This window comes from Corvus brachyrhynchos, unplaced genomic scaffold (assembly GCF_000691975.1).
Source record: "Corvus brachyrhynchos isolate BGI_N302 unplaced genomic scaffold, ASM69197v1 scaffold3, whole genome shotgun sequence".
Taxonomy (NCBI): Eukaryota; Metazoa; Chordata; class Aves; order Passeriformes; family Corvidae; genus Corvus; species Corvus brachyrhynchos.
Window position 1 is genome coordinate 5,841,525 of NW_008237619.1, and position 21,211 is coordinate 5,862,735.

The following is a 21,211-nucleotide window of genomic DNA, read 5'->3' on the forward strand; positions in this document are numbered from 1 at the left end:
TGATTAGAGTGGTTTTGAACTGTAATACATATTACAGAAACCTGCGTCCACTGCACATGTAAGTTTACACATCGCCATTAGCGGTTTGTTAGTCCTTAGTAAATTGCTACTTCTTGAAATTGCTTGGCAGTCTTTCATGCCCCACAAGTTTTTGGGTCCATATCCCAGTACTGCACAGCATTTATATGCGGGCAGGTATCCATGCAAAGCACTAATTCCTGAGTTTTAGGCTATCAGCTTGCTTTTGTAGTCTTGACCAAATAACTTAACATCTTTATTGACTTTTTCCAATATAACTACCGCATCAGACAGTAGGAGATTAATACTCAAAGATGAAATATGCTAACTACTTTAACTGGAAACCAACTAATGATTGGGATGTGGAGTAGTAAGTAAACAGTGTGGAAATTGGAGATGTAAAAAAAGTATTATTTTTTTCACATTTCAAATAATTCACAAATTCATTCTGCATATGCTTTGCTGTTCATCATTACTGCTGATAGATTTTTTTTTTTTCCTGCACAGGTATCTTGGCTTTGAGACTAAATTATTCCAAGTTCTGAGTGCTCCTCATTACATTCTGGTCTTTGTTATCCTCCTGGGTTTTCATACCCATAAACTAAAAAATATCAATAAATGATGACCGGGCTTGCATACATCAAAGTTCACTTTCTATACTGTTTCATGTATCATAGTAACTGAAATATTAGAATTACTGTATTGGTTGTGTGGCTGATGAACAGTAGCTGTTAGAACCTCATCATGCTTCAGGAAAGCAGACATTTATCTTTGATTTAATTAGAGATGGACAGATTCATTTTTTCAGCATAGGAAAGGAGATGGGGTTGGATATTGTTGGATGGTAAATCTCTCAATACCATAAGGGATGCTGCACTCCAATCAATCTGAATGTCTCCCTTCCCTTTTTGATGGACATGACTGGGTACGACATTTGTCAGAAGGATGTGCATTTTACATGTATATTGCACAGGATTAGTAAGGGTCTATATTTGCCACTCATCCTGCTGCTGTACATCTCTCCCTCAGAGGCAGTAGTCCAAGACTTGGCCACTGCCTGCTGTTAACCCCTTCTGTGTGTTCAGCCCAATGCAGATGATCAGTATTTCCCCTGTAATAGTGGAAATATTAATAGTGGCTTCATGTTCCAGGACAGCACCTTTTTAGCTGAACGTCCTTCTGCAGATGAATCAACTGTCAGCAATGCTTTGCCCTTTGATTACACCAAACCAGACTCCACCTCAGACAGTGAGCAGTCTAGTGACAATGAAATCCAGCCAAGACCAGAGAATATTGACTATGAGGCCAGTTTGGCACCTGAAGCTCCACTTTCCTCAGAGGCTGACATCACTGCTTTGCCTGATGGGCTGAATTTAGAGACTTCTCGTTTAGTCACTGTACCAGTGTTAGAGCACGGTTCTATGGACTCTCAGGAATGGCTTTCAGCCCCCAGTTCTTCAGAAGGTAAGTTAATGCCACTGACTGAAGCTTAAATTTGGCTACCAGTGTTTCCTGATGCTCACCAAATTATAGTTCACCAAAATGAGTTTTTAGAAAGGTCTAAAAATTGAGTATCTTTCTCTGCCAGTTTTTGCCTTTTGTGTGTGCATGTATCTAAGAACTGTATACCAAGGTAAAATGCTTGTAATAGCTGATAATGCCTGTTTATCTCCTCTGGAAATGATACATATGTGGCACTTGTTAAATAGCAGAGAAGTAATTTTGTGTGTCTTGACTTGGCCCATAAAATATCTGAATGGAAAGTAGGAGAGGTTAACAGGGATCCTTATGATACAAAGGAATCCTTTGGCATACAAAGGCCAGGATATATTATGGAAAATGTGGAATACAGATCTACAAAAAATAAAATTAATGAAATTTGACCCTTTTTATCATCACCAAGATCTAATTGTAAATTTATTTTTATTTTTAATGTTTGAAGATACTGGATTATCTGAAGAACTTTTGCCTTTAAGTCCTTCTCACCTTGTGCCTGAAGAATCTCCATCTACCGATGACTATGTAGTTCCTCTGCTTTCTGCACCAACAGTGGCCTCTTCATCAGTTGTAGAGACTGATATTCAAGAGAAGGAAGAAGTAATCCAAGGTAGTCCTGAGGGCAGTGACAGTGCAGACTCTGTGGAAGAAATTCCTTTTCCCTTAGAAGTGCCCCCTATGGAAGACGAAACTGATATATTTCTTGGAGATAGAGTTATATATGATGATGGGTCTGGTTCAGCTTTTGATGGTTCAGGAAAAGAAATGGAATCAAGTATCTGGCCTTGGGAAGAAGCAACCTTGGAACCAGTTTTCTACCCTGGTCCTGATAGCTGGCTTGAAGATGACAATGACTCTTTGTTAATCAAAACTGAGGATATTCCTGAAGGCATGATTTTAGACTATATTCTTAACTCTGGGAATAAATTAGATTATGATCTTTCCAAAGATGAGAATGAAGGGATAGTCGATATAAAAGATTTCCTTGATGAATCTGAAATATTTGTCTTTCCAGAGACTACAACTCTGCAAGTACCTCTGTTACAGACAGAAGAGCCATCGTCTGTGGAACCATCTACACAGACAGAAACCCTGGGCATGTATGACTCTTCTTTTGTCATGCCAGCTGGAGAGCCCCCTGTCTCACCACCATATACAGATCTGTCTGTGGAAGATAGTCTCGTTATATCCACAGGGACTGTCAGTATGGAGCAACCTGAGGAGTTTAGTGTAGGCCAGAACATAATCTCTGATGTAGTTGAACACCAAAGTGAAGACAGGGCAATGGCAGAAGAACTATTCACAGTGAAGCAACCGGATGTAATGGAAGCTGCTACGATAGGACACTTGGACACAACCTCTTCAGGAACTATTCTGACTGCAGGTCCTTCCATGGTAAAGCCTGATGCTTCCACAGAAGAGCAGCAAGCCCTAGATTCATCGCTGGCAGACCAAGACGCTCCTGGATCAGCAGTGAAGGAACCAGCTGATTTTTGGCCTACTGACAGGGCACTTGAGACCTCCTTAGATCAGACAGTGCAACCAGCAATGCCAGCTGTTACTCAAGGTTCAGCTGAAGTTCCTTCTGTAACAGGTCACACCACTGTCCTAGAGGGCTTTGCTGTGCAGGATGGTACAGACCATGACACGCACATTTCCATGAGCTTCAGCACTGTTATGGATTATCAAACAGTGAGTGTAACAACAAGCACCGTTGAGCTTCCATCCCATCTCCCTCCTGTGGCATCCTCGCCATCATTGTCTGTGGCTACCTCAACAAAGCTGGGAGATGAAACAACAAGAGTCCTGGATGTTTCAGTAGACCTGGATGGTGTTAGCACTGTCCACTTTTCTCCTGGGAGGACTGAGGAGGGAAGGAGAATGACGGAAAGTCACATGGAGCTAACAACTCGTGTCCAGTCCACAGAGATGGCCAGCGTGGCTTGGGCCACACATGAAACTCACTATAGTAGCACAGTCCCGTCCCGAGCTCTAGTTGTGTTCTTCAGTCTTCGCGTTACCAACATGATGTTTTCAGAGGACCTGTTTAATAAAAACTCCCCTGAATACAAAGCCTTGGAGCAGCGATTCTTGGAACTGGTAAGAGTCACTTCTATGCTAAATGTCCACTACCAGATAGACAAAAACTGTTGGTAAATTATATTTAGTCATCCCTCTTTCGCAGAGGGCAATTCAAAACTAGTGTTTACACATCAGATTTGTGTCCCTCTGTGGGGAAAATTCTGTCTGGAAATGGGTGGTGGCATGCTGTTCATCTTTTATTCAGTCAATAGTCTCTCTAAGGCAGAACTCCTTAGCACCATGGACCAGCTGCCCTGCTGGTGCCAATAAATATAGCAGTGTAGCTGAAGTCACTACCACACTCCCCCTACTTGCTTCCAGAGTGCTCTGTATTTAGTTTATAGGGAGAAAGATGCAAAAAAAATCTGGGGCTGTGAGCAGGTAGCTTTTCTACAACACGTTCCACCTGTCCTAAGTAAGAGGTAGCTCAGGGAATTAAGCTGCTCCTAACCTGGCTGATGACTAGGAAAGCCTCACAACAATTACACAGCACCGACTGCCAAGTTTTAACTGGGAAATTCCCCTCTTCTGACTGAAACAAACATTCTGTTGTGAGAGATGAAGGGAGCAAAGCAGAGAGAGGGAAGGGGGACATGCTTGAAAGAAAAATCCTGTGAAATGCCAAGTATTCATGGTACTTAGATCAAGGGCGAGCATGACGTATGTCCTGAGAACTGTATTTCTGAATTGTAGATTTTTAGAAGCCCTTGCAAATTGATATACTCTTAAGTATTCAGGCTCCTGGTAGGCTGCCAACACAGACCTCAGCTGGGTAAGGATTAATGCCCTTGATGCAGGATTTGGATAAGATCATTCAGACTCCCATTGTCTGGTGTAGTAGCAGTGCAACTGGCTTGAGTAGAGAGACACTCAAAGATTCAGCTTTTCTGTCACATCCCCTGTGTTGCAGCTGGTGCCCTACCTTCAGTCAAATCTGACGGGATTCCAGAATCTGGAAATCCTGAACTTCAGAAATGGCAGCATTGTGGTGAACAGTCGAATGAAATTTGCCAAACCTGTGCCTCGGAATGTCACCAACGCTGTGTACATGATCCTGGAAGATTTCTGCAACACTGCATATCACACCATGAACCTGGCCATTGATAAATACTCCCTGGATGTGGAATCAGGTAAGGACAGCAGGGAATTGCAGCTTAAAACAAGAGATCTAGCAAAATTTCTGTATTAGGTACTAAGGATCCCAACAGCTCAGAGGCTGCCTACTGCTTTTCACAGGCTGGGCTTTAGGCAGCATTTCATAGAGTGAAAACAAATGAAAATCTGCCCTGGGACAAAAGAGATGAAAATCAAAGTGCGACCCAGACAGAGAAAGCTGGATGGGGTCCTTATAGATTTATGGAGACAAATTAACTCATGGAATACTGTGTATAATGCCCCTGTACTTGGCCTGGGAAGTGAGGAAGCAGATGGCTCAGGGAGAACAGTGGTGCCCATCTCTCCTGCACTTACTTTAATGGTTTGAACTTATTCCACATGGCTTTTCCCCACAGGTGGTGGCCAGTTTACCTGCCTGGTGGGCATCTGCATAGGTAGCAGTTGCTGCCTCATTCTTGGGGTAAGGTCTTGGTTGCACTAAAAAGTGACAGGCCTTCTTGCTTCATTCCTCTGATACAGGGAGAAAGTTGTTTTAGTTTTTTCCCCTGCCCAAGTTAGCCAGTAGTTTAAGCAACCATATAAGCAACCCAGACATAGTTTTCTGTTTTAAGGTTAGAGAAAAATAAAGAGTGCTGACCTGTTGGCATATGGTAGCTGTTCTTCTTGGATAGGTCTCTTATAAAGATGGTCTAATTAGCATGGAAAATGTTCTGAAATTGGTTGTTTAGCTGTACGCCAGCCTCTTAAGCCTGATACAAGTGAGGTATCTTGAATGCTACAAGCTTGTGTTCCTTGCAGACAAAAAGGCAAATCCCCTCACAGCAGATGGTGAGTGCCCAATGATCCTCTGCCCATCCCCATATGCTGCCTAGATTTTCTGTAAGAAATACTGGAGATCACCTGTGGTTTACTCATTTGTAAAATAGAGTTTCAGCAGACAGAGAAAATGAGGTACTGCCTGTTCCAGTATGAAAAAGACCACTTTATACTTGCTTTTTTGCCTGTTGGGTGTTCTTAGCCAAGCCACTGGCATGTGCAGACAGAGGAATACTTGCTAGTGCTTGTTCACCTTAGCAGAACCTTTTGTTTCTCAGGAAAGATGCACAATGGATTTTTGTGGATTAACAAGAGACATTAGAGAAGATGGCAGCCAGCACCTTGTCTCAGTTAAGGCTTTCCTCTTTCATTAATAGTTTTTGCTCTGTGTATTGTCAGGTGAGCAAGCAGATCCGTGCAAGTTCCAGGCCTGCAATGAGTTCTCTGAGTGCTTAGTAAATCGCTGGAGTGGGGAAGCTGAGTGTGTCTGCAACCCTGGCTACCTCAGCATTGATGGGCTGCCATGCAACAGCATTTGTGATCTGCAACCAAACTTCTGCCTGAACGATGGCAAGTGTGACATAAGCCCTGGGCAAGGGGCCATCTGTAGGTAGGTCACCCTGCTGTTGGAAGTTGTGCTTCCTGGATGAAAACTCCTATTGCCTCCTCTGTTGTAGCATTCTATAAGATTTGTCTAAACTTCTGTATAATATTGTGTAACAAGTGAGTAGACTGTGATTATCATTCATGTTCTGCTGCTCAGTGCAAGTCCCAGTATATCGTCAATGAGACTGTAACAAATTAGTAGAATAGAAACATCAGAAAATAAAACTAATTAGGAATAATGGTTGTAATGAAACACAGCCAGTTGTTCAAATCACTTTTATTGACCTTTGGGGACAGAATTTATCTCCAGAGGTTTTCTCAAGTAGCAAAGTTTCTGATAGTGTCATATCACCTATGAGAGTTAATTCTGAAAGAGAAATTCATACCTCAAAGGCATATTGATAGTGCACCAATAAATTAAATATAATGCTTTTGGTTTGGAAAAAGCATAAAAGTAAATCATTGTACATGTGGGAAAAATCATGTGGGTTCATAAATGGACAAAGGAACAGACCCCAGATTTTTGCTTAAAAAAAAGATACAGATGCATCTGAACAGGATTGCTGTATTTTGCAGGTAACCAAAAAGATTTTGTGCAAAATACAGGCAAATTGTTGATGCCCCTGACACGGCACTTTATTTTTTACTTTCCAAGAAATGTAATAGTCTATTTTTAAAAATAAAATGTATATATCAACAAAAATTAAGAAAACTATTGCAAAGAAGAGTATTATTACTAGTAGTTATTTGTTACTTCATGTGATTTTTTTTTTAAAGTTTACCTAGCACATCTCTAAAGTCAATCTTCGAGTGCTAACAGTTAACAGAAGGAATTAAAATGGTTTTACAACTTTAAAAATGGGAACTATCATAGATGCATTAAAAATTTAATCATATTTGTGTGATAGTGTTAATTAGAAGCAGGTAAGTATCTGAACTCAAGCCTGTTCCAGCCAGTATTTATTAAAAACTTTCTGAAAATTTGAAGTATTGCTTACTACTTTCAGAAACTGTGTCAGATCATTATGTTAGAAGACTTAATTTACTGACGTTTCTTATTAGTAAGGTTCATTGCTGTGCATGGTCATAATACATTACAATACCTTGGGTTTTTATAGAAAAAACTCCCAAACACCCATAATGCAAATATATATTTTTACTGGTATACTTAAAGTCAATAATAAGAACATTATAGTTCCCATGTTCAAAACAACATTTAGGCAGAAATGCTGAATACTGTTTTCGGCAACCATTCCACAAATACACTCTTGGACATGCACGTCCATCAAGTCATTTATTTTATGTATCTGTTTAGCCATTGTGAAGCTCACAACACTAGGAACATTCTACTCAGCTAACACATCTCCATTAGCATTTGCATTACAGGATGATAAAGACAACTGCTTTCTACCTTTGCAGTATTGATATGCCATGTGCAAGGCTCAGTCAAGGCAGGAGTTTTTCCTCAGTCTAAACACCTTCCAGTTTTGACACATCACAGGGTACTTTAACACATCATAGGAAGCTGTAAATTGCATAAAGCACAGGTGTTTCCCACCACAAATGCATTAACATTTTGCTATTTTACCTACCTTCATTCAATTTTGTGGTTGGGGTAGTTCATCCTGGAGAAGAGAAGGTTTCTGGGAGACATTTCTTGTGGCCTTTCAATACTTAAAGGCGTCTTACAAGAAAGGTGAGGACGAACTCTTTAGCAGGGTCTGTTGTGATAGGACAAGGCGTAATGGTTTTAAACTAAAAGAAGGTAGATTCAGACTAGATATAAGGAAGAAATTTTTACAGTGGGGGTGGTGAGACACTGGAACATGTTGCCCAGAGAGATGGTGGATGCCCCACCCCTGAACTGGATGGGGCTCTGAGCAACCTGATCTAGTTGAAGATGTCCCTGCTCATTGCAGGGGACTAGATGACCTTTAAAGGTCCCTTTCAACCCAAACTGCTACATGATTATCTACCAGAAAGTATATCCATAATAATAATAAAAATAATAAAGAAAATTGATGATCAGACAATGAAAAGATATTTATTGGGGTGACTTAACTGAGGTCACATCATAACGGGAACTTCAATACATTAGCCAAAGCTTTTGCTGGTGTGTAATTTCCCTGTGTTTCTTTGTGGCAGGTGCCGTGTGGGAGAGAACTGGTGGTACAGAGGGGAGCACTGTGAGGAATATGTGTCTGAGCCACTGGTTGTGGGTATTGCGATTGCTTCTGTGGCAGGATTCCTTCTTGTGGCATCTGCTGTCATCTTCTTCTTGGCCAGGACCCTTCGAGACCAGTACACAAAGAGTGATACTGGGGACTCACAGGGGTAGGTGACACCATCTAATATTTTAAAACATCAGCTACAATAAGGATAATTCTGTCGTAAGTCTTACATCAGACAGTTTACAAGCAACAGGATGTACAGGCACCTCCAAATGCCAGGCTTCCTTAGTCTATCTGCTGCCCCTCCAGGCTGCAGAGAAGCTCACAGTTTGTTTATTGCTCCCCCAGGCAGGGTGACAGCCTCTCGTCCATTGAGAACGCAGTTAAATACAATCCCATGTATGAAAGTGATACGACTGGCTACAGCCATTATTACCGGAGATATCCGCAGCTAACGTCCTACAGTTCCACCAGTGCAGAGACATCCACAGACTACAGCAGTGAAGAGATCAGGCACATTTATGAAAACAGTGAGCTTACTAAGGAGGTAAATGACCTTGTTTTCATAGTGGCATGGGAAAGATCATGTAAACAGTAAGCTTATTCCACACTTCTAACCTCAGAGGTGGGCCCAGTCTTTCCCCAGTGTCTATGCTCTAGATAAACAGGTTGCAGCGGCTGCTGCAAATATTTAAAAGAATACAGAAAAGCTTGCTTTCCTTGCTTGCTTTTAGAGAAAGTTATGGTTTTGTTCTGAGCTGTAATGAATTTCACATAATGAAGGAGCTGACCCCGTAAGTAACTTCACAGGGGTTGGGGAGGTTTGATGTATTACTTGACACAACATTTACCTTTTAAAGCCAACTATCTTATGTAAGGGTAGTTACACAGTGAAAAACTGGTACATCCAGGCCTTTTCACAGGCTCCTTTTGTTTTTGGGTATTTTCTGACTGTTTTTAAAGTCCTTCTATTAGCTGCAAGTTAGATCATATCTTTTTTCTTCCTGTATACACAGTATCCAAGGTTTACTCTAGAAGGCTAAAGAGAAGGGATTTACATCCCAGAACTAACCACAGATCCTTAAGCAACTGTGAGAGGTGTGAATCCAGTATGTAGTTGGACTGGTAGGCAAAGTATCTCTGAGATAAATGCTTTTGTTAAAGCCTGTTGAAATGCTACACTCTGTCCAAACCCTGGTTTTGAGTTAAAAGTGAAACATTACTGAATTCAAATGAAATGCTTCACTTAAAAAAAAATAAATTAGAAGAATCCTAATAAAATAAAGAAGAATTTTAGTATTGGAGTGCCCAGTTTCAAGCCCCACTCTTTGAAACAGCAATGCATAGGAGGCTTATTTCCCAAAACCCAGAAATCAGTTATTTCAGTAGCATTCTGATTCCTATTATGTACTTACAATTCTGTTTATTGTATTCTAGGAAATTCAGGACAGAATTCGAATTATAGAGCTCTACGCTAAAGACCGCCAGTTTGCAGAGTTTGTTAGGCAGCATCAAATGTGAGTGAAATGTCTTGTCTGGATAACTAACTCCTTTGATGTTTTCTCCTGTGGCCTTTAGTACATTAATGTATTATTTTTTTAAGGTTCTAGAAATGCTAGGACACTAGAGGCTAAGATTTCCACATTATTTTTGAAGAGGTTCAACCCTTTTACAATACTTAATAATCAGTGATAAAAGTAGATAGTCCCAGAAAAAAAAAAAAAAAAACAGTGAAGAGGAATCCCTGAGTTAATGGGTATCAGAGCTCTGATATCAATTTAGGCTCTTGAAAGCACAGAATCTTCTTCATTCTTCTAGTGTAGTTCCCATTGCCCAGTGCTTTGTTTAAAAATAGAAATTTTAAAAGCATGCTAGTTTAGCTTTAGTTCTCAAGACTTGGCAACTGATCAACACCTGACAGATCTCTGGCACAGTCCTGTCTGGTATGGTGGGCACCAACTATAACAGAAATTTTACAATTCCAAGCAATTAAGCAATCTGAGCTGTGTGCTTTGCTGGAAGCTAAGCACAAAGAAGGTCCTCAAGGAATTTATTGTTAGCATACACACTCACATGAACTGTACTCCTGCTGTAGAAAGCAGCAAACCACAGCTTGCTGAGTTACTTTGAAAGGTACTGTAGTACAATTCCTTGGCATCCTATTAAAAATATCTACAGTAGCAGAAAAAACTTGTGTTCCCAGATCTTCAGCAATAATTTTTTTTTAATTGAAAAGAACAGCAGTTCACATTTTTCCATGTCAGTCATTCATTTTTTCATCTTGAAAAGGCTTGGTGTCTGGATTTTCCACAGCTGGAAAGTAGTAAGGGCTGCCTTGTATAAGCCTTGAATCCAATGTTTGAAAGAGATTAAATTAATCACTGCTTTTCTGGTTTTTGTTTCAGGAAGCTGCTTTAAGAAAAAAAGAAATTGATAGAATACACGTGGGCGATAAACACTACCATGCTGCCACAGCAATGGGCTCAGATGTAACTGCAAAGTTACTTATAGTCTTAACGTTGCATGGATGGATACAGATGTTTTCTCAATGAATGGCTAAAATGTACAGATGCCTGTTTATCTCAATTTCTTCTGGCTTTTCCATGTAAAGTGACGTTTTTAAGAGGTGATCAGAAGGGGCAGAGGTTATGAAAGTTCATTTTTCTTTAACTTCAAAATGGACATTGAAAGATTTTGTATACAAAGGCAAAAAAAATCTCCTCGGATAAGACAAGATACATGCACAACCAAAATAAAATGCACATTGAAAATCCCTGCTTGGCATTTTATCCCCTCAATGGAGGCTCCAGTGGTGATTTCATTGGTATAAAACACCAGTGGAAGGAAATACTTGATTGGCAAGGGAATGAGTTGTAGGGGAGAACAATTGTGCTAGAATTTTGTTAGCATTATTTAAAAGCATTCCTGTTATCAACACAAACAAAACCTCACAGGAAAAGCTTTTCTTCTTCATCAGTACAGAAGCCTGATGTACATTTTGCCACCTGGCATTAGCACAGCAGAGGATAGCACCGAGCCTGCAGCCTCCTGAAGGCTCTCCCCGAAAATCAGCATCACTGCCGCCTGTCAGTGACCCACAGGGAGCCTTGGAAAGGCAGGGTGGTGCTTCTGCAGCACAGTGCAGTGTCTCTAAAGCCAGGATGGTTGGTTCTCCAGCTTATTCTGGCAGACACACAAGCTGGGGCACAGAAGGGCTTCTATCATACAAATGTTTGTGAAGCTTAAGTGACTAACATTGATTTTTTTTTTTTGTATGTAGACATTTTGTTTCATATTTTGTAAGTTAATATGCATTATTTATTTGTTGTGTGTTTCCTTCCCAGCTTGTTTTCATAATGCATTTAGTAGTTGGAATAGAAAGATGACTAGTTTTAATAATGAAATACTACACTGGCATTTGTGCCCATTCTTTTATATCTATAATATATTTAGTGTTTACTCAGTGTTGAATTCAGCCAACTAATATTTCAAATTACTGAACTGGGCAATAGTCTGCCATGAGCTCCCTTTCAAAATCGTGTACTTAAGTCCATGCACATTTGGTAGATGTCAGCATTTTCCTGCAGGGAAAGGAAAAAGTGAAATTATTCTTAGTTTAGTGGAAATCAGCATAGAATTACTTAAGCAGAAGAAGTCAGTCTGAAGCATTTTTAAATAGCTGAATTGAGATGGGGACTTCCAAGTAAAGAAACAGAATTTTATCTTCAAGTTATGAAGAGAGTTCTGAATACTTTAAGCTGTGTTGGGGCTCTGCTCAATCACCCAGGGTCTCTTGTTTAAGTCATTAACACAGCTGTCAGGGTTAGGGCACCAATTACAATCACATTAGCTTGTGCTAGCAAAAAAGGCCAAGTGATTTATTTCTACAGCTTATGTAGTTCTCGGCCCACATGTGCCAACAGCCACCTGATACTTTCTAGAGTTAAGTGATAGTGAGAATTACTTGATTGTCTTTAGGGAGCTTAGCTAAACAACAGAATATTTCAATGCAATTTTTCTACATGTCCTGGATAACCTCACTGGATCGTTTGTATAGAACCTTCTTGCCTTGAGTGGCAGGGGATGGGTATCAGAGCCACACATCTGTCAAAAAAATGCTTATATAAACCACTGAAAACCAAATAATGCCACACAGCAGGAAATAATATGGTGCTGCTGAACATTGTGACCAGATGTTATGAGACAGAGGCCCCACTCTACTGGCTGGCCCGAGAGCTGTCAGAGCAACTGGTCCAGAGTTTCTGAGGCACAGCCCACTCTTCATGGCCCTACAGCAGCACAGCTGAGCCACTCTATAACACCAGGGCCCGTGATCATAGCAGAGAATTACTGGGCTCAGGGTGGGCAACAGCCTGGGACTTGTTTCTGTGCAGCTCAGCTACCAGCCCTGGGAGACCTGGTGCCGCTCCTGCAGAGTGCAGCAGTGGATGGCACCTGGGATCATAGATGTTTTCAAGGTATTCTGCTGTGCACAAGCTGAGAAGAGGTTTGGTTATACTGAGTGTGAGGTATTTCAGTGAATATACAGCAATATTTTCTTTGTGTTTGTGTATACATATGAACATGATGGTATCTTTCCACTACAATAAAAAATTATTTCCAAAATATTTTTTCTATAACATTCATGTAGAGACTGAGTTTGACATGGAGAAGACGTCTTAGCCATGAGCATTTGTGTGTGTAGGATCAGAAAGCTGTGTTGTGTTGTTTTGTTTTGTCTTAACAGAGTTGGCTAAGCTGGTAAACTCCTTTGCTAACAAAAGTGCCAAATGTAGTTCATTAACACTTGCAAGGTTATAGTCTGAAATTTCATGCTGGAAAGCACATACCTGAGTGCTTTGCTTTCAGTTAAACTCTTTTGAAGTTGTTTCATCCCTAATCAAAAAGACAAGAATTTAATGAATGATTAATTTTCTTTGATACTTTCCCAATCCAAGGTGAAGATAAAGAACTCTAAATTAAAAAATCAAATAAACAAAAAAAAAAATCCCAAACCCCCAAACCAACAAAAAAAAAAAAAAGCAAACCACCCCCCAACCAGCTCTGTGTACAAATCTATCAGTCTATTATCAGTTAGCATGCACTTTTTCACTTATTAAAAGTAAAAAGTGCAGGTTTGAATGACTTGGTTTCATTTAAGAGCATGGAAAAAAAGCACTTATTGTTTACAAAATGCTGACAGGTCTATCAGCAGCTGTGTCTCCCCTCAAGGCTGGAAAGATAGAAGAAAATGAGGTCCTGCAGGCCCCTACCAGCTGCCCCTTTAACAGAGGATGTCAAACACCCAGCAGCCCAGGCTGGATCTCTCAAGGCCTGACTTAAACCTCAAGGCACCAATCCACAGCGCTAGAATTCTATCAGGGTCAGAAATGCAAACAGAAAACAAGTGTTCAGAGCTGCAAGACTACCAGCATTTCAGGAATTGTGTGCTTGTCTTGTATTTGCTTTTTTGCAAAGCGCAGAGCCTTGCCACCAAGTTGCTGAAAGATACCAAATAACTGAGTATTCCACTAGGCTCCAGACTGTGAGCTTCATGTATTGCTGGGTACCAGTTTAGTTCCAGAAAACAGACTTTTTCATGTTCTCAGAGACAGCTGAAACTATGAATTCCTCCTATCTCCTCCAAACCAAGGACATGCATGAATAAACTTTAGATTTTAAGAAGTTACAGCTTAAATGTTAGAATGAAAAAAGCCTTTAATAATCAAGACTTTCGCTCACATTTCTCATCAGACCTGCTGGAGTCAGTCCTTGTTCCAAAGGGCTGCAGCAGTGTGAGAGGACTCTGTGGATTCTGTGAAGAGAGGCACAGAAAGGGGCTAGAGCTCCAGCATAGGAGCAGTCATCTCATTCTATAGAACTCAAAGCAAAAATATTCACCAATACAAATTTATCTATCTGTAAGCATGGTAGGACAGACACAGACCAACTCTGTACAGGATAGGAAATGGGTCAGGGCTGTTGTTGTTGTTACAGTTTTAAATAGTAGTTGAAAACACACGGGACTTTTGTGGCACTTGGTTTATTTGAAGAGTACTACAACACCAGCAATACTTCTGTTTTATCCTTCACTACTTGATCCAGTTTGGGAAAACAGATATATCACATTTTACATAATACTGATCCATTTGCTTTTGTTTCTCAACTGGAAAAAAATACCAAAGCTCTTTCTGGGCCAGGAATGTTTTTCTTTTGTCAGATCAAGTGGGAAAGTTTTGGGTTTGCCATATTTACCACTAATTGGCTCTCCTATTCCAGATTATTCATGACCCCCAGGAATTTTAGTTGAGTTCCCATCCTCTTGGACTCTTGTTTGTGCTGCTACTCACCCTGCTTGTTGAGTCACCCAGCACACTGAGCACTCGCAACAGGCAGCTCTGCTTGGGGGATGGCAGCAGGTTCCAGGACTAAAATGTCATCTTGCCTAAGGTGCTACAGCTATTCGGAGCCTGTGCTTTTAGTTTTACTTTGTCTCCAATTCAACACAAAATCTGATTTAATCTCTTCCTTGTTTCAGGATGAGAAATACTCTCAATACTAGAATTTTATGAGACATATGCCAATTTATATTTTTTAAAAATCAGTTATACCATCAGCACATCTAAGGACTATGTTTCTATACTGAATATATAATTTGTGGTAAACTGCACTTAAAGCCTGACCTTTTATAAGGGGACACTACCCCAGCTCTCATTTATGCTACTAAACCAACCAAATATGATTATCTGTCTTGAATCTTTGGAGGTTTAAGTCTTGTTCAAAAATCTATTAAACACAAGTTAGAGTTGGTGTTAATCAGACTTGCAGTTGCATCCCCACACCTGATTACCAGATGGGGAAACCATGCTTGTCTGGAAAGGGTGATATAGGTTGAACAGAAATGAAAATGGAAACAATAAAGGATATGCCTATACATCAAAACTTTATGTAGTAACATGGGCATGTGGCTGGATAAAAGAGAGCCAGTGAAGAGGGAGATTTTCAAAGGTGAGCTTACAAGCAATTCCAAGTGTGAAAGATTTCTACCTACTCATGGGAGACAGCTAAGAGGAAATTCACTCAGCTCCACCTAAAGAGGATTACACAGTGATTATATGATCTCTTGTCTGAGAAAGGGAGGGGGATGCAAAACACTTCCAGCAGCAGCACAGGGCTTGTCTCCTACCATAACCTACAGGTAACCGGCTGTAGTTACCTGTTTGTAGTTCCTGTCATCTGCTCAGTAAGGAAGTGCCTCTTCTTCCCATCCCTACTTTCAGGTGGAAAGATCAGAATGTTTTGATCCAAAAAAATGCTTTGTACAGTTCTCCAGTAAACCAGAGACTGCTGCACAGCTTTTTCCTCCCTTTTTTTGTCCTTTATTATTTAAAGTTTTGATTAAAAAATTAAATTAAAACAACCACAAACAATAACAACAAAAAAATCAGCAAAGCCTTTCCACGCTTATTTTTAGTGTTTGCTTTTTATCTGCTCCCCTTAGGCATGGATGCAAACCCACAGCCATTTTGGGAAGGCAGTGTGGTCTACACAGGTCTTCCATATGGAGTTCTCACTTTGCTCTTCTTCCCACCACAGCAGCATTTATAATGTCAGCACATGAATATCTGTTAAAAAAACCATCAGGTTTCAAAAACGATCCCACACTGGAATGTCCTCCCATGGCTTGCAGGGAATGTGACTGGGAGCCTCATAAACACAGAAACTGACCTTTCAGGAGACTTAAACCTTTAGCATTATGCATATAGCTTCTGATGGGACATGTCATGTCTAATGCAACACCGAATACACCAAGCTAACAAAAGCAGAAGCAGTGGGTTTGTGACTTAAGAGTAAGAATGATGGTAAGTGCTTTGCGGTTATCTCTAAGAACATCAATGACACCACGGACATTTTTCAAAGAGCAAAGCACATGAGAGCTTTTCACTTATCTGCCAAGAAAAGAAAGGAAATAGCACCTGCTGGTAAGGTGTTCAAAGCAGAGAACCTGTCCACAGTTTGTAGGCAGCCAAAACCAGTCTCTAAAAAGGATCATTTTGCCTGGAAAGACGGAATAAGTGATGTCAGGAAAAACAAAGTAAAGAGGTTATATTTTAAAGGGTTTTTCCTATATAAGGAAGAGGAGAAACACCGCATAACCACTTTGATTTGATAAACCTTCAAGTCAATACTTTTATCTAATTATCCTTAATATTGCTTTGCTAAAGGGAGGGCAGCACTCTGACCATTTTGCCCAGTCTGGCCCTCTGCATCTTGCTGCTGCCACACCCAGAGATAAGCAGAGAGGAAGGATTAAGTACACTGAGCGCATCTATCAGTAGAGGTTAAATGGAAAATTTTACTTCTGAAATACTAGTGAGGGATGTGCATGACCTAGTAGAGCAGAGGTTCTGCAGCTTCACTGCTCAGCACCTATTCGAGAGCTGTCTTGTATCAAGTATTCTCAGCTGCCTGTGAACAAACTTGTAAAACATTTACTGCTCCTCTCCAGGTGGAACACTGCAGCACCCCTTGTCATGATTTAAAACCTGATTATCTGTGATGACTAGTAGGTTCCATAAACACTTAACAAAACTTCTCACTGTTTAATTACTTGTGTGTAAAAAGCAGGTGATTTTATAACATGAAAAACTTGATCATGGGGGGAAAAACCCCACAAGACAACCCAACAAAAAACAGGAGAGCTGTTCAGCCCTGTAATATAGAAAACCAAAGATGCAAATTCTCCAACACTCGTGTGAACGTCTCATGAACAGTTTTTAAACCAGCTCTAGTTAACTAAGCCTTGTGACATACAGTGGTTGTGTCCTGTCCTCATTCTGCTCTGGGAAATGGGAAACCCCAAATCTAGCAAAGATTAGTCCTCAAGCAGAGGACACATTCAGGGACCAAATTTGAAAATCAAAAGTATTTATCCAGCTTTAAATGAAAGATCATGCAAAATCCCACATACAATTAATGCTGAAAAACCAAACTGGTATAGCAAAATACAATTACTTACGCTGTCTTTGGCTGGATTTTCTAAGACTACCAGCTGACCAGCTGTCTCACACATCTGCTTATTTGATCATTTCAGGACTTCTGCTGATCTCCAGTGTGCTTGCCTCAAAATCCTGCCACTCTGAGCTTTCTTTCCTCTAGTTAGTATCGTAGACCTTCAGTTTGGAAAGCCCTAATCAAAACTTGGCTCAAATTAAAGAAGCAGCCCAGCCCACTAGCAATAGTAATACCAAGTGCTCTACATCCCTGTCGATTGGATCCCACTTCTGAGTGCTTTTGAGGCTAGGAGGAAGAAGCAAAAGATGGGGAGAAAAACAGATGAAAGACAAAGCTTGGCTACAGTGTGAGTCAGCAACAACAGCTCAGATACAAGTCTGTGTGAAACCGCAGAAATTGAAGGAAGTCCCATCCACCTAGTTTTTTAGGGTCTTACCAAGGGCAGGACAAAGAACTGATATCAGCCTACTCTAGTTACAAGGTTTTTGGTTGATTCCAACTGAATAAATCTGATTTGCAGCTGCCTTCAAAATACCATATGGACAAACAGGGTTCTTCCAAGCATCAGCAAGAAAGACCAAAGCAGCCACAGCCTGCCAAGTGCCAGCTCAGTAATGTTGTCATGTAATATGCAGACCACAAACAGTCAATATTGTACTAAGAGGGAAGACTACCAGCTTAGGTTGGGGTCAGGGCAATGGTCTAGGGGTAAAGATCCTGTGCAGCGTAGCACAGACTGAAGTTCAGTGAAGGCTAGCTTGCCCTCTCGGGTAAGCTATTCTACATGGACTCTGAGGTCACTCAGGTTGCTTCCAGACTAGGGGACCCCACAGAACACACGAGTGGTGGTTTGATCAGTACTGATCTGCTGCCTTGATCCACAACTGAGCTCTGGAAAAGCAGGTTGGCTGCAGCAGGCAATTGCTGGCCTGGAAAGGATCATCCCATGGGGCAGCCCACATCACCCTGGTCATTTCACCTGCACTGGCAGCAGGTGTCCTCTCAGTGATACCCCTATCCATACCTTCCCGTGGGTAGGGAGGCCAAGCTTGCTCCCCAGTGATGACAGGGCTGTTCAGTTTGGCCAAGAAGGGGTGCCCTGGCTTTGGTGGGTACTCACTTCTGGCGCACGCAGTGCTGCGCTGGTTCTCCAAATGGTGCAGGCTGGAAGGGTGCTTGGCACTGCTCACTGCCAAGGGTGGCATGGCGGAAACTGCAGCTGCCAAACAGCCCTCTTCTAGTGTCTTCTGAGCAGACAGAACCACAAACACAAAAGTGTTCTCTGGTTTCAGGGTCTGAGGACAGTTCTCCTCATAGCTTATTATGGAAAGTGGCTCCTCTGCAGAAGACATCAACTACAGGTACAGTCTGCTTCTCAAAGGAAGACTGAATAAATGCAGTCCTATTCCAACTGTCAACATAAGCTTTGACATTTTACTTGCTTTGAAATTATTTCTTTAAATCATGCTGGAAATCTTATGCCTATCACTTTTAAAAAGGAACCTGTTAACTCAGGTATCAACACATTAATGAAAAATCTGCTGCAAGGTGTTTCTAGAGGCAGTGTTGTTGTAGTCAGAGTGCTTTTTGCAGAAGGCTGGCTGAACATCACCCTGGACACTTACTAGCCTGAAGAGCATCCAGCCATTGAATGAACCCCTAAGTGTGTCCCAGAACTGATCATGAGCCAGTCTTGAAAAATTGTGATCTGGATAAATTCCAACACTAATCCTTTCCTTCACACCTCCCTCCAAAACTGCCACCTACCCACACAGTCACCAAGGTCCAATCTTTAATGTCCTCCCTGTATCTTCAATAAGCTCTGCACTCAGAATCTCAAAACAGTCTTGTCCCAGTCTGGTAGATCCTTACCAGCAGGGACACTAAGCACTGGCCATTGCTCACAGTAAAACATTTTTTGGTAGTAATAATTAGATACTCTCCACCAGAATACATATAACTTCCCAAGCTATCACACTTATCTGCAGTTTGCCTCTCTGCTGAGGCTGGTGGTGACAGTCCATATCCACTGGAGACTGCAATGATATGACCAAATAATTTCACATAAGCCACCAAATCATTTTTCGAGGACAATTGGTTTTCTAGTTGGCACTGAATCTCAGGAACATTCAAATAAAACTCCATATACTTTAAATTACATTTCATCTGAACATTACCCATATAAATAAGTATGGACATTAATGAAAGGGAGATGTCAACACTAAAAAGTGTTGAAAGTTATTTTAGGAGTAATGAATGCTTTGGGGATTAACAGTAGCATATGGTACCTTTCACCTCCAATTTACTGGTACAAATCCAGCTAGAGCCGCATGGATAAAAACCTTTACCATCTGGTGACTTATTACTTTATGGAAAATTAATAGGTGTTTACATCTCACACACAAAAAATACACCACCATGACTGGAAGTCTTGTTAGCTTTCTCAGTAGACAGATCAAAGAGAGGGAGAACACTCTTCCCCTCCCCCAGTATAACCAGTCTATTTACCTGAGAAGTGAGGACAGCTGAATGCCAAATACTACTACCACCCCATACCAGAAATTAAAATATGATCCACCATGTTTCCAGTTTTTACTAGGGAACAGGATGATTTATGGCTTTCAAACCAAAATCCCATCTACTGCTTCCTACCCCACAACCCCCCAAAGCAGTAGGTGTAACAATATTTCTAAAAGCTTTATCTAGCTTCTTAAATCATTGCTGCTATAACAGTGCTACTTTACAATAATTCACATTTAGCAGCTCTCATATCACCCATAACAAGGAAGCCTGAAGTAATCAGCTTCCGTGCCTCAGTGAGTTCTTTTGAACATTATGCTTTTTTATTCAAGAGTACCATCCAAGTTTGAATTTCCTGGTTTGTTTATAAATTTGCCCTCCTGTGTTCCAATTTCTCCCCATGAGTCAGAAAGATTTTTTTCTAAAGAAATATTATCATTATTTTTGTAGGAAACATGCAAGCAATTACTATCAATTTTAAAATTAATAGCAACAGGTACATAAATGTCCTTGGAGTTTCCTCTTAATTTATCACTTGGAAATGTGGAAATCACTTTATATAGAACAGAAGTTACTAGCTGTTTAATATATTTAATCTTTTTTAGTGGCACACTGGAGCTTCCCTGAATAGCTTGAAACTGGGATAGTCAGAAGATAATTTCCTTGCCCTCTTTAAAGCTCTATTTTTATCCCGGAGCAATTAGTGGTTTTTTGGCTAAGGCTGAATGCAGCTACTTTCACATCATGTAATGACCAGGAACACAAATCGCATCAGAGAAATCTCTTAAGTTTCCTTGGCAAATCTGCACCTGTTGTTTTGTAGCCTCTTAATAAAAAACACAACCCAATAAATATTCTTGTTTCTTTACCCCATGTACACCTTAAACACTATTGATCAAAGTCATGACAATGCAAACTAGAGACTTTCAATTCTTTCTCCTTTGCCTGCTTTATCAGTATGAATAACACATGCCAAGTAAGACAAAGCTAGAAATAGCTAAGAGGGATTAAGATCTGCCAGAAACACCATCCTACACAGCAGCCCCCTGGCCTGACCACCTGTGTCCGGATACAGTGTCTGGCAGGGCTCCCCATGCATCTGCTAAACTTTTCCAGATATCTTTGAGCTTTTATACCTTACTCTGCCAAATACACACATATTAAAATAAAGCATCAGTGACTACTATGTCACCAAATATTTGGAGCCAAAAGTAGCCCTGTAAAACAGAGAACACTCTGCATTACCTCAAAGTGACCAAGCTCCAGGCCATAGTTCAAATACAGTGTGCACCTTGGTCTTTGTAACGACTTCTCCCTTCCAGCTCTTGCATGCTATTAATTATACAGCTGCTGTACCACAGTGGAATTCC

The 21,211-nt window shown here is 40.8% G+C and overlaps 1 protein-coding gene and 1 long non-coding RNA gene across 8 annotated transcripts in view; one reads left to right on the top strand and one right to left on the bottom strand.

Annotated features, from left to right (window-relative positions):
- IMPG2 (interphotoreceptor matrix proteoglycan 2) overlaps positions 1-12,934 on the top strand; it is a 56,535-nt gene extending 43,601 nt beyond the window's left edge. For 5 of the 7 annotated variants that reach the window (XM_017731857.1, XM_017731859.1, XM_017731860.1 and 2 more), the window contains 8 exons: positions 1,170-1,482; positions 1,961-3,615; positions 4,508-4,727; positions 5,929-6,139; positions 8,281-8,469; positions 8,655-8,853; positions 9,744-9,823; positions 10,712-12,934. In XM_017731857.1, coding sequence (XP_017587346.1) covers positions 1,170-1,482; positions 1,961-3,615; positions 4,508-4,727; positions 5,929-6,139; positions 8,281-8,469; positions 8,655-8,853; positions 9,744-9,823; positions 10,712-10,724 — 2,880 coding nt within the window. In that variant the 3' untranslated portion in view covers positions 10,725-12,934. The remainder of the gene's footprint in view (positions 1-1,169; positions 1,483-1,960; positions 3,616-4,507; positions 4,728-5,928; positions 6,140-8,280; positions 8,470-8,654; positions 8,854-9,743; positions 9,824-10,711) is intronic. The other 2 variants (XM_017731861.1, XR_001861244.1) reach the window with 2 other exon arrangements.
- Positions 11,805-21,211, bottom strand: part of LOC108446132 — a 14,066-nt gene continuing 4,659 nt past the window's right edge. The window contains exons 2-5 of the long non-coding RNA XR_001861246.1: positions 16,283-16,364; positions 14,049-14,121; positions 13,157-13,202; positions 11,805-11,887 (exon numbers count right to left, since the gene is read on the bottom strand). This is a non-coding gene — a long non-coding RNA (uncharacterized LOC108446132). The remainder of the gene's footprint in view (positions 11,888-13,156; positions 13,203-14,048; positions 14,122-16,282; positions 16,365-21,211) is intronic.